Raw genomic sequence first — 13894 nt, 5'->3', positions numbered from 1 at the left:
TTATACACGATAAACTTGGACTAATCAAACTGCAAGCTAAAATAAAAGCAAGTTTGGACACACTAATGCTGTGTTTGTTTTGAAAATTGCCAAAGAGATTTAGAAAATGAAAATAAATTCTTTTTTAAATCCCTTTGCAAATCTTCCAAATAAACACAGCTAATAGAATCACCAAACACTGGATTCAAGTTCAGATACTCTTCAAAACAGAGAATTACAAATCAAAACACAAACGAAAAGAGATAAACACTACACGTAAACTACTTGCATTTCGTGCACCGCAATTAAAAAACACAGACGGTTACCACAAAATTACATGACCTCAGTTTTGCTTTTATTCACAGAATTACCCAAACTTGTTATCCTTCACCGGAGTCGGAGAATCCGCCGGAGATTGTCCGTCGCTCCGCCATCGATTCCGGCAGCCTCAGGGTTGCAACTGAGCTTCGGCCTGAGTGAAAAAGTCGGCAAAGGCAAGCTGCTTGGCGGAGGAGAGAGACTAAACACCTCCGATAAATCTGAGAACTTCTCAGCCGATGATGACAGAACCCTAGAAACATCCTTCGGAAGATCCTTCGGGTCGGGTCCCAACGGGTTAGTCGATCCAATAAGCACACACTCCGTCGATTTCAGATCTGGTTTTGAATCTGAATTCACTGGTGTCTTCGATTTCTTTCGATTTTTGATTTTTTTGGAAGGGCACGAAAGGCCTCTGCTGAGAGGGTTAATGTTAGGTTTGGGGATCGGAAGAGGAAGAAGAGGTGGCTGAGGATTGAGAAATGAGAGAGAACGACGAGGCGCGTGAAGGAGACCGCCATGGAAGTTCGAAGGAGTGAAGTTCTCAGAGCTTCGTGAAATGAGAGGCTGATTGTTTCTCTTACGGTTTGTGAACTGCTTGTTGGGAGAGATTGATTGATCTGGAGACGAATGTAACAAAGCTGCCTCCATAGCCGATGTGTTCCAGAATCAGATTGAAATTTGACAGTGTTCTAAGAAGATAAAGTGAAGGAAACAAAGGCAATGATCTCAAATAAATACGGATCAATCGCTTGAAAATTTTCCGAGAAAAATGTGTACAAAAAAGGAAGAAAACAAAAATCTTTCTATTAAACAAGTTACTGGTTCAGAAAACCTATTGAATCATTCTAATCAACAGAGTTCTACATATTAACAAAAGTCAAAATCGTCTGCCACACAGAGATAAATAAAGGGAAACATGGATAGATTAGATTAAGATTAGATAAGATAGATATTTTATAGGAGATCTTTAGAACCCTAATTTTTAAGAGGGCTGATGGGAATGCTAGTTTCGTGAATCATGAGCCTACGTCTCTCCCTCAACTCGAGATATAAATAGTGAGAACTCCAACCCCAACGGCTACTTTATTTTATTTTTAAGGGAAAATTGCAATCATGACCCTAGCTAGATATTTAGAAAGGTTTTGTTAATCTTTGCCTTTGGAAAAATTTTAATATGCACCTCTTCAAAAGGAATGTCTTAATTAAGGCTTATTTTGGGAAGATGGTAAAAAGTGATTTTTTTGTTTTTAACTAAGTTTTTGATTTTTTTAGACAAATGATTTGAGAAGTTGGTAAAAAGTGACTTTTTGACTTTTTTTATTAATGTTTGTTTATGATGCCAAATCATAATAAAATGACCAAACTACCCCTATTTATTTAAAATATTTACAACTTCACCTATGTAACACATTTTGACTCATGAGGGTAAAATTGTAATTTCACCGTTGGCTAAAAACCAACTTCCCAAATGAAAAAAAAAAGACAAAAAAGCCAACTTTTAACTTTTGCTACAAACAAAAAAAAGTGACTAAAAGCTAACTTCCCAAAATAATCCTAAGTTTTTTTTTTTATAATTATAACGCTATGTTAATTATAATGTATAAATTTTTTAATTATATTTTATGTTATATTTAATAATGATATTTTTTTATAATTGTAATTAAAATTTTAAAATTATTTATTTTTTAAAAATATAAATGTGTCCGGCAGTGGTTCCCTTCCCTTCATGACACATCTTCATGTTTTAAAAAGAATATGAAAAATGCTTCCGACCTCCTTTCTCCTCTGCCCCCTAGCACCTGAGTCCGGATCTTCTGCCGTGGTCTCCTGCCGTGGTCTCTTGCGGTGCCTCAAAACGACGTCGTTTTGGGGCAAGTTTTTTAAAAAAAAAAAAAAAAAAAAAAGAAGAAAGTGGAGGCCAGAACCAGAAGAAGAACCAAATCTAAGAGGAAGAACACCTCTGGATATTATCATGTAATCTCCAAAAAGTGCGATTCAAACACCCATTCAAACAACCAAATCTAAGAGGAAGAACACCTCTGTTTTTTTTTTTCTCTCTCTCTTTCTTCCTTTTCCTTTTGAACCTGTTTTCTTCTCTCATTTGAAAAGGCCAAGTGTAAAACAGAACAAAACAAACCCACCCTTCAAACCCAATCATCTATATATATATATACACACACACACGTATGTATACATATGTATATGTATAGGATCATTTTCACCAAGTGTAAAATAGAACAAAACAAACCCACCCTTCAAACCCAATCATCTATATATATATATATATATATGCACACACGTATGTATACATATGTATATATATTGGATCATTTTTGTTTTTTTTTGTTTTCCCCTGACCTCTCAAAGGTTTGTGAGCTCTCATGAGCAAAAATATAAAACAAACCCAGTAACAAAAACTAAAACAAATTAAGAAAAATTAAACCAAAACCTCACTAAATTGAACAAAATCAAAGAGAACCCATGAAAAACAGAGTTATTTGAAGGGCAGAGAGAATCTTATAGCACTAGACATTTGTTCATGTATATTGTTGTATGTGTGTGTATATATATATACTCTTCGATTTTTGAAGAACAATAGTGAATTTCTGCAGATCATCAACATCAACAAAAAAAAAAAAAAAAAAAAAATTCTGCAGATCCAGATCATCAACATCAACAAAAAAAAAAAAATTTTGTTCATCAACAAGGTTTGCCCTTCATCTTCAGTTTTGAACATCATCATCACCTTCAACATCATCATCATCTTCATCATCTTCATCAACAATCAAATCCAGATCTACTGGAAAGGGCGACCGATCACCGACATCACCGACCCCGATCACCAAATCGAAGATGAAGAGAGAGAAAATCAAGAGAGATTTTTGTGATTTCAGACCCCAAGAGCCCTAAGGCGGCACCTTAGTCACTCGATCTTCAACATCATGACTTTCTCTCTCGCCATACATCGAATCGGCACCGTCGTTCTTGTCTTCTTTCTTCGTCCCCTTCTCTTCTCTGGTTCTGTTTTGTGTTTTTTTTTTTTTTTTTTGAAATTTTGCCCCAAAACGACGTCGTTTTGGGGCATGGCAGGAAAGTATGGCAGAGGATCCGGACTCCCTAGGACCTACCAAAAAAAAAAAAAAGAGTTGACCAATGAAATGCTAGTAGGAGTTGTCGGGTGGGAATCAAGTTCTTTTCCTTACATTTTCTACTTGCAAGCCCATTAGGTCTACTTTTAGGCTTAATTTTGATAATTTGAACCATTCTTATTTTAAGATTTATTCAATATATCATACTTGTAAAAAAATCAAGTTGATCGGATATCAAAACGCATATGTTTGGAAAACTCGAACTAAAAATTATTTTTTTAAAGAATTTAATAAACAGTTTTTCGAACACATACTTTCTGATATCCGATCAACTTGATTTTTTATAAATATAATATACTGAACAAATCTTAAAATATGAATAGTTCAGATTATTAAAATTAAGCCTAAAACCGGGCCGAATAAACTTGCAAGTAAAGAATGTAAAGAATAAATGTAAGAAAGGAATCTTAATTCTGTGGAGTGAAATACAAGAAAAAAATTGTAAGGAGGGAAACCTAATTCCATGGAGGAACCACCTTCCCATCTAAACAAAAAAACGAGATCTTTTTAGGGAAAAAAACAAAAATGTTAATTTCTCATTAAAAATTAATTATATATTGTAATAAAATCATCAGTTAAAATGATTTCTTTTAAATACAATAAATTTTATCAAATTAGTAATTACATTAGGGTCTGTTTGGGAAGAACTTTTTAAAGTTTTTTTTGGTTATTTTAGTCACAAAAGATAAAATAAGCTATTTTAGTCACAAAAAACAAAACATTACATCCAATCCATAATCATTACACTCTTCTCTCATAAAAAAGACAAAAAATCTAAAAAACTCTTCCCAAACTAAACTTTTTAGCCTAAGCTAAAATAGTCAAAAAAGTCAAAAAGTCAAAAAGTCAACACACTTCTCAAATGGAGGCTTTCTCTTGAGGTAATACAAAAGCTATCAAAATTAATAGAAATAACGTGTAAATTACAATTTATTGTTAAAAAATATAATAAATTCAAACATTAAGAGAATTTGTTAAGATTGTGACAAATTTATGAAACTTAATGTATTTTATTTACACCTTAAAGTTACGTTTGATTGTTGAATTAATACGATTAGATTATTAATAGAATTGTGATGGATAAGTATTTTTAATTCATTTTGAGAAGTAGATTAAAAGTCACTTCCTAACATTTTTACCTGTTTTGAATCACATCATTTCCCACATTTTTTATTAAAAAAAGTCAAAAAATCAGCTTTTAACTATCTTCCAAAACACTCATTGAATAAACAAAAAAAAAATATTGTGGGTGTTTAGAAAGTTGTTATTTTAGTAGATTATTTTAGTTTTTATTTATTTTAGTAGATTAAAATTTTTGTGTTTCGAAAGAAGATGGAATTTTTTTTTGTAATTGAATGTAATGCTTGTGAGAAAAAAATAAAATGATTATGAATTTAATGTGACATTTTATCTTATAAATTATTTTATCTTTTTTGTGAATTTTAGCCAAAAAAATCAAAAATCTACTTACCAAACAGAAAAGATATTGTTTCAAGAGTATTATATCATTTTTTAATTTTTTTTACCTCTTTTCATAATAAATAAAAAAAAATTAATTTATAAGTCATACTCAAAATATGTTCAGAAAAATAAAAAGATAATGTGATAACTTCTAACAAATAAACTAATAAATAGCTTATCTAGATGCGAAAAACTATGCTCCTCAAATGGTGTGTATAGTATATATTTTATAATTAAAGAATAAAATGACATAATTTCATATTTTCTTAGTCATAACTAAAATCAAACAATACATGAGACATAAACAAAAATCTTATAAATCATAATTAAGAAAAAAAATATTGATCACAACTAAAAAATAAAATAATATGACTTAAAAATACACATAATAAAGAAGGTTTATAATGAAATTTTCCTATTTAAAGGGACAGTACCCGAGCCACTCCTAAATTTTTCGTCCATTTTCAATTCCACTACTGAGACATGCATGACCAAATTGATTAATGTAACTTATTTTTGGGTGAATTAGACTAACCATTCCTATATTTTAAAACTCGGTAGTGCTACGTAGCTCGAAATTCGTGACTCGAAACCCGGCTCGACACCCAAACGACGTCGTTTGGGTGTCGATTTTTTTTTTTTTTTCTTTTTTCCGTCTCTTTGTTGCAGAACGAAGAAGGAGATGAAGAAGAAGGGAGAAGAAGAGAAGGAGAAGAAGGGAGGAGGAGGAGGAGGAGGAGGAGGAGGAGGGAGGGGAGGGGGCCATAAAAATCTGCTGGAGGAGGAGGTGGGGCGAGGCGGTGGCGGAGCTTCCACCTGCGACGATCAGCGAGGAGCAAAGGTGCTGCGACGACGGCGGCAACGGTCTGCAGCTGCGACGATCGGCCGCGAGGCGACGGCGGTGGTGCTGCGCGACGATCTCCTCCCTCCGTTCTTCCTCTCCCTCCTCTCCCTTCTCTTTTTCCTCTCCCTCTTTCGAGCCAATTCGAGCCTCCCCTGTCGAGCTACGGCTCATTTCCGTTTAAAACTTAAGTCCTTTTATTTTTTATTTTTTAATTGTAATATATTTGAGTTTAAATTTTGAATCTTATTCTAAATAAGGACAATAAAAAATGTTTCATTTGTAAATGGTCAATTTCAAGATAAAGTTGTCATATAACTTATTTTATATTAATTAATTTGTATATTGTTTAAAATTTAATGGCCTTTTTTTTAATGAATAATGTTAGATTTTTTTTTGTTATAAAGTTATCTTTTGTTTGGTTTTCATAACCTATTTTCAAAAAAAATTCTAAGAATCTAAAAATTAAATTGATTAAAAAAATTAAACATATCATTTTTTTTTTATAATTTTATCTTTTGGGAGGATAAAAATAATTTGTTATATATTTATTTTTGTTAAATTAGTTTTTAGTTTTTCAAAAGTTAAACATGATGACAATTTTAATTTCATTATTAAACCAATCCATTAAATCAAAAAATTTAAAACTAAAAACATTACATATATTAAACATATCGTTACAAATTAAAAGATTAATAACCATCTATTACATGATAATTATCCAAAAATATCTATTAACAACAAGTACAACCATCTATTATATGATAACCATCTAAAAACAATAATAAAAACAATGACTCATTACATAATCATAATCCAAACACATACTAAAAATTAATTTGGCAAAAAAAATAAAAATGTAAACGATTTATCATTTTTATATAATTTTATGTTTGGTGGATAGAAATAATTTTTAAAAATTCAAAAAAAAATTGGCATTTATTTTTATCAAACTAGTTTATATTTTATCAAATTGACAACTTTACTTTTAAAATGAAGTAATGGTGTCTTTAATTATGTTTATCTAGAACGAAATTCAAAATTTAAAATTAAATATATTATAATTAAAAAAATCAGAAATTAAAAAAATACAAATCTTAAACTACCGAGACTTTAGGGTCGTTTGGGGTGTCCTAAAAAAATGTATTTTTTTATCTTTTTGGACTAAAAAATTGAGGAAGAAAATATGGATGTTTGGGTTAACTTTTTACTTTTTATGAAAAAATGTGTAATAAAAAATTGTAAAAATTAATTTATAGGGAAAAATTAAGATTGGAAATTATGCCGCCGTAATTGTTGACTTTTGGTGAATAATATTAATTTTTTAATTTTTTGATTTTTGACTTTTTTACAATAGGCCAAACTTGACCTTAATGTAATTTGTCATTTATTATTTATTTATTTTATATTTATTATTATTAAATATATTTTTAAATTAATTTCATCCTAATTTACCGACAACTGTTGCGATCGGCTATCCCCCAGTCCAGGACAGAAGATGCTGTAGGGGCGGCGACCGCCGATTGGATGTAGACCGTTGGATTATACTATTTTAGAAATAGTTTTTTTTTTTTGTTGGTTAAATTTAGAAATAGTTGTTGGGGGCGATTTTTTTTTTTTTGTTGGTTAAATTTAGAAATAGTTGTTGGGGCCGATTTTGACCGGTTGGGTTCGATTTTGGGTTCCTCGAAGCTAGTCTGGATCTGAAAGAGACACACGGTGAAATCCCAGCCATACACGTTTCAAGGGAAAATTTATTGGTTGGTTAGAGACTTTACGTGATTATGCTTCTTGTCGATTATAATTTCAGTAATGATTGATCCCCTTTTCCCCCACCCTTTGACCCCTCTCTTTCTTATTGGTTACATTTTTTTTTTTCAACTCTTCCAATCACCACCCCGTCACGTGGCAAAGGAGTGAGTCCCAAACATTATTCTTATAATTTATCATGTTTTTTTATATCTTTCAATTATAAAAATGTTATAAACTCTAAATAATTTATCAAAACTTATAGATATCACACAAACTCACATATGTAGGTTTCAAATTATGTGAGAAATTTGATAAAAAATTTAATAAATTATTTAAAATCTCTAACATAATTCTTTAATCATTTAACATAAATTTATAAATTTCATCTTTTTCATCTATTACAACACTGTTAAGATAAAAAATATTAAAAATTTAAAAAATTTTACTAAATATCTCGTATAAGTGTAAAATTTATCCTTATTCAAGATATTTAATAAAAATTTTGATAAAATTTTTAAAATTTCTTACATTTCCCTGTTAAGACACCACACCACGTGACTATGGACAGGACCAAGCAATAGCTTATGGTATCAAGGTCCCCACGATTTAAGGCGATTATGACCTCATGTGCAGGGAATTGTGTGGCTCAAAGCAACACAAAATGAAAGTAAAAGATATTTGGCAAAGGATAACGATTGGCAAATACAATTTTATATATAATACATATTTAAAATGTTATAATAATAAAATTAATAAAATTGTGAAGATAATAATAAGTATTTTGATTTAAATAAACTCATCATAAGAAATTATAAAAATTTTATATAAAAAATTATGTTGATATATAATTAATCTTTAACAAATTGAACTTTTATATATAAATAACTTGGATCTTAAACAAATAACAATCAATATATATGCATACTTTTATTAGAATATATCACATTAATTTTATTGAATCATAATTAAAACGATGATGATTAAACATAGCCATGTCATTATTTCATGTAATTCTCAAAATGAGGGAAAATATATCAAATAAATATAAGAGAATAAGATTCAAAATTTAAATTCCTAATCTCTTATTAAGGGACAAGATATTGTTCAACGGATTAGCCATTGACTATGCAATAAATAAATTGACATGCCAATATCTTTTACTTTTAAGTTTTAAGCTTGTTTTGTCCTTGATTTTTAAGTCAATTTTTTTATTGGTTTTTCTTCGTGGGCATTCTTTCAATTATTATTCAATTTTGCTTTTCATTTTTTAAAGTTAAAATGGTTTTTTCATTATTGTCATTTTCAATTACCATTATTTATTTTTAAGAGTTTTAAGGCTAAAATTTTAAAATGTCAAAAAAAAAAAAAAAAAAAATCTAGAAATGAAGTTGGAAGTGGTTAGTTTTATGACAAAAAACCAAAGGAGTACAAGTGGAAAGTTATTCGTTCAAAAAAAAAAAAAAAAAAAAGTGGAAAGTTATTGAAGAGAGTATTTTATTTTTTTTAAGTTAGCACGACTTAAATCTTTCATTTTTTTTTTTTAAATGGGGAATTAAAATTTCTCAAACTTTACTAATCAAATTAAAATCTAAATAACCAATGGACTTTCATGTTAATCAAGAGCTACACTTCGCCAAAAAATAAGTGTTCGACTATTTAATTTATGCGAGAAATTTTTTGTTACTATATATATTTGTCAAATATTTTTTTGATTAAAATTAATTTATTTTATCACACGAGAATCTAAGATGTCATTGCCAATTTTTGAAGTACACATGCATCCTCTTAAAAATACCAAATAATTATTGAACTGAAATAGTCACGAAGATAACGTGAAGACCCAGGATCATTGATTCACCTCTTATCCTATTTCATTCTCAAATAAAAGTAAACAGATAATAGAACTTTTTATTTATTTATTTATTAATACTACTTTAATTCTATTTAAAAAATTTAGATATCTCTTCCCACATGCTGCCAGCCTAATGAATCTTAAAAGCAATTTCAAGTGCATCACCTAACATGAGGGCCCAACTGCTTATTATTGTCTTCTCTCTTTAAAAACACGGGATAAAAATTTAAGGTTCCGTTTGGTTGTGAATTCAAAATGTAATTCCACGTGTGTATTTCAGTATGATGTTTGGTTGTGTGTTTGGAATCAACTTTCCAAACTTCTGCAGAGAGCTCTGTATTACAGCCGCATTTTTTGTTCAAATTTTGGCCAGGGGAAGACCACGCGGACGTCCTTAGGGACTACCGCCCGGACGTCCATGGGGACATCCACCTGGATGTCCTCTGCTGTACAGGAAATTTTTTTTTTTTTTTTTTTTTTTTTGCAATTGATTTATATAATTGGAAAAAAAATTTCTGAAATTTTTTTAATTTTTAATGTGCTTTAAAATAATTTTGAGTTGTATATTTAGTTATGAGTTGTAAATTTTTGTATCACATATCAAATATCACATCAACAATTCCCCACTCAAATCAAACATCTTTTCCAAAACTATTTTCAAAACTCTTTACCAAACAAATTTTCTACACTCAAATCATAATTTTACAACACACAAATTCAAAATACAATTCATACTCTCAAATCACATTTACAAAACACAACCAAACGCAACCTAATTGTCGTGATCCTTTATTTTCGATTTTTTTTTTTTCTAAATTTTGTTTTCATATTTTTCACAATTATTAGATCATAACTCTAAATTCTCACACCATTGCTTCTAACAAACCCCCGACCTCTTATAAATAAGAGACGGAGAGACATCATTGGGCTAAAAACCCATTGGCATTTTTTTTTTTGGTGAGTTCTAGAGAGGTTGCCAAATAAGAATATCTTTAATGACAAATATTATACTAGATTGTCATTATCAAATTATGATAATAAATATTAAAAAATTGATGAAAAATAACAATGTTGCTTTAATGGTTTAGCTTTCATTTTTGTCATTTTGACATAAAAACTGGTGTTTTTGGACTACTACAAGAATGGCAGGCAGGAGGGCTGGCAGGCGGAAGAGATGAAGGGAAGGATGTTTTGTTGGGAGGAAGGAGGAAAGGAGAGGGAAGTTTCTTGATGATTTAGAACAAATAGCAGTTGTCAAAGTTTATGTTAAATTTAACACGAACTTTAACATTTTTCAAATATAATTGTTGCTATCAAATTATGACAATAACAACTCCACTGCTAAAAAATTTGCAAACAATCTCATATTAAATACTTTGGATCCAGTAGGGGTGACCCCCACAACCCAACTGGTTTTTGATTGGATGAATTTTTTTTTTTTTTTGACTTTGCCCTCACAGGCCCCATGTGGAGGTGGGGGTGCTGGGGTGCCTAGCAGAGCTCTATTTTCATATCCAACTATGTTAGGGACCCTAGCACCCTCACTGGCATTTCATTGGTCAATTTTTTATTTTTTTCTTTTCTTCCAATCACCCACCCCCACGTGGGGTTGGGGGTCACTGGGGGTGGGGAAGTACAGGGGTCTGGGGCATTAATCTTTCATGAAAAATGTTTAAGACTACTAATTTAAGAGCATTAATTGGTGTGTCCCACTTATTGATGTGATATTTTGATCTTAAGTTTTTTTTTTTTTTTTGAATATCTACATTATTAATAACCAATTAATGCTCCCAAATTAATGGGATAAACCATTGTTGGTCTTTCATATCCAACAACTCCCATTCATACTCAAGTGACAAAAAGCGAAAACAATTTATGCACATGGGGCACTGCACTAATAAATATTCTCTCCATGAGGGTTGTTATGCAAAAGATGTCGACATACATAAAAAAGCCACGCAAAGTATCAATTAAGAATTGCTTTCATCTTAATTTATAGGCATCTCTTTAACGTGGGTCAATACACCATATTGCAATTTATGTGGTGTGTGTGTTTCCCAAATACTATTAATTACAAAAAATAATAATAATAAACCAATATATAATTATTTTTTGCAAAGATAAGTTAAAAAATAGTGATATAAAAATAAATAAATAAATAAACATATATATATATATATATATAATCTATCTACCCCAATGATATGATTCAATGTTAATCTTAAAATAAAATACTTACAAAAATGATTTTCATTTACAAAAATAATATTATTGCATCCTTATTGTGATTTTTTTTTTTTTTTTTTTTGAAGGCATCTTTAACACCATGATGATCAAGCTTTTTAAGGCAACTTTTTTATTTTTTTAATGATCATCTCAATTCAAATGGCATAGCATTTATAAATAAAGCTGGCAGGCACAATGCTAAATTGAAGACCACTTTGCAATTATACACATTTTGTGGTGGTAATTTGGAGGGTTCTGTTGTTTAAGTTGAAAGTTATAATTAAAAAGTCAAAATTAAAATTATTTATTTCTCAATAGTTTTTTTTGAACAATTATTTCTCAATAGTTAGATAATCAATTTTTTAAAGTTATTTTTATACTATAAAGAAGAAATAACACTAAATGCTTGTATACAAATTCTTGAAATATATATATATATATATATACACATAAATGTCAAAAAACTAGGAATGTGAAAAGAAATTATGTGAGTGAAATTAAAAACTCCAATTGAGTAGTTTACCAACCGCTTGCAATGGCACCGACCGTTTGATTAAAGCTCACATTTGATTGTGTAACGCAATTGCAAAGGTTTATGATTAAAATAATGTAACAGGTTAAAAGATAAGATCTTTGCAAACTAAGCTTTTTAAAGTGTTTTGGAAAGATGATTAATACTTTGTTTGGAAATAGATTATTTTAGTAATTTTTTAATTATAATATAAGGTAAACAAAATAGTATGTTTGAAATGATTTTTTAATTTTTTACGAAAAGATGTACAAAAAGTACAGGAAAAATAGAATATTTGATTTTTTGGTATAGATTATAGGTCTTTTTTACTTTTAGACTAAAACTGTTGCATGCCAAACGAGACCCAACAACTAGTTTTTTGGTTTTTTTTGAAAAAACGTGTGAAAAATGTGAAAGATGATATGACTCAAAATGGTTTAAAAGTTGGGAACTGGCTTTAACCCACTTCTCAAAAGATTTGGGATACGGTTGCCTTTTTAGTTTTTTACTTTTTTTGCTATTTTAACCTAAGGCTAAAAAATCTCGTTTGAGATGAGTTTTTTAGTTTTTTTTGACTTTTTTGAGAGAAAAAATGAAATAATTGTAATTTGGACGTGACATTTTGAGGTGTTTTGAGAAGTTGATTAAAAACTGATTTTTTAATTTTTTTGACTTTTTTTTAATCTTTTTGTAGGTAAAAAATATAAAAGGTAATGTAATTAAAAATGAATTAAAATTCAGAAGATAACTCTTAGGTCTTGTTTGGCATGATCTAAAAAATTTAAAAATTCAAAAAGTTACTATTCTATTTAAGTCATATCATCTTATTTAAGTCACGTTATCTTTCTAACACATCATTTCAAACTCCACATATACCTAACCCATATTTCATAAAAAATTAAAAAATATATTTATTTAAATTATCCCAAACTATCCCAACCAGTTTGTCAAATAAGCCATTTATCTTTTTAACTTTTTAATTTATTTTAATTTTTTACAACTAAAATAGTCAAAGTCTTATGCCCAATCGAGTTATCACATTACACGTATGCAGTCTAGTTGCGTTGTTAAAGGAAATTAAATTCCTTGCCTGGCCCCTATCTAAAAAATCAGAAAATTCTTGTCTTTGCCATTAAAATCTTTATGCGGTGATTTCTAATTGGGCTTCTTTTTGTCATCTAAGCAACAAATAATATGGTTGAACTTCTCTATGTTTATAAGATTCAGCTCCTTTGGAAACAGGTTAATTTAATAATTTTTTGATTATTTAATTAAAATATGAGTTAAAAAAAATTAGTATGTTTAGAATAATTTTTTAAAATTTTTGTGATGTGTAAAAAGTAGAGAGAAAAGAGAATTTTTGACTTTTTAGTATGAGTTATTGATTTTTTTATTTTTTTAGTAAATTTTTGACTTTTTAACTAAAAGGGTCACTTGCCAAACGAGGCCTCATTACAAATTTGGTTTTGATTGTTTATTTTGTAAAATATTTTTTATATATTATTTATGAAAAAAATAAATTAATTTGATAATTGTAATGTTTCATTTTATGACATTTATTTCTAAAAAAAAATGAACAAGCGTGTTTTTTAAAATAAATTATCTAATTTTTTGAGATAAATATAATAAAATAAAAATATAATAATTATTAATCTAATTTTTTTATATATATGAATAATATACAAAACAGCCTACAAAACTCGAACAATTTAAATTTATATTTAAATCCAAAATGGATTTGGGGTAAGTTCATCGATTTGGTGACCACACATTTCTGATAATTCTTTGAAGGTCACATGGAG

At 29.2% G+C, this 13894-nt stretch overlaps 1 protein-coding gene across 1 annotated transcript; it reads right to left on the bottom strand.

Moving 5' to 3' along the window:
• Positions 1-366: 366 nt before the first annotated feature.
• Positions 367-948, bottom strand: LOC114259552 (uncharacterized). Its single transcript, XM_028199578.2, has one exon. It carries the CDS (start codon positions 946-948, stop codon positions 367-369), a length of 582 nt encoding a protein of 193 aa, XP_028055379.2.
• Positions 949-13894: the final 12946 nt, after the last annotated feature.

This window comes from Camellia sinensis, chromosome 3 (assembly GCF_055761805.1).
Source record: "Camellia sinensis isolate YWXY chromosome 3, ASM5576180v1, whole genome shotgun sequence".
NCBI lineage: Eukaryota > Viridiplantae > Streptophyta > Magnoliopsida > Ericales > Theaceae > Camellia > Camellia sinensis.
This window is presented reverse-complemented; position numbering and strand designations above follow the sequence as displayed.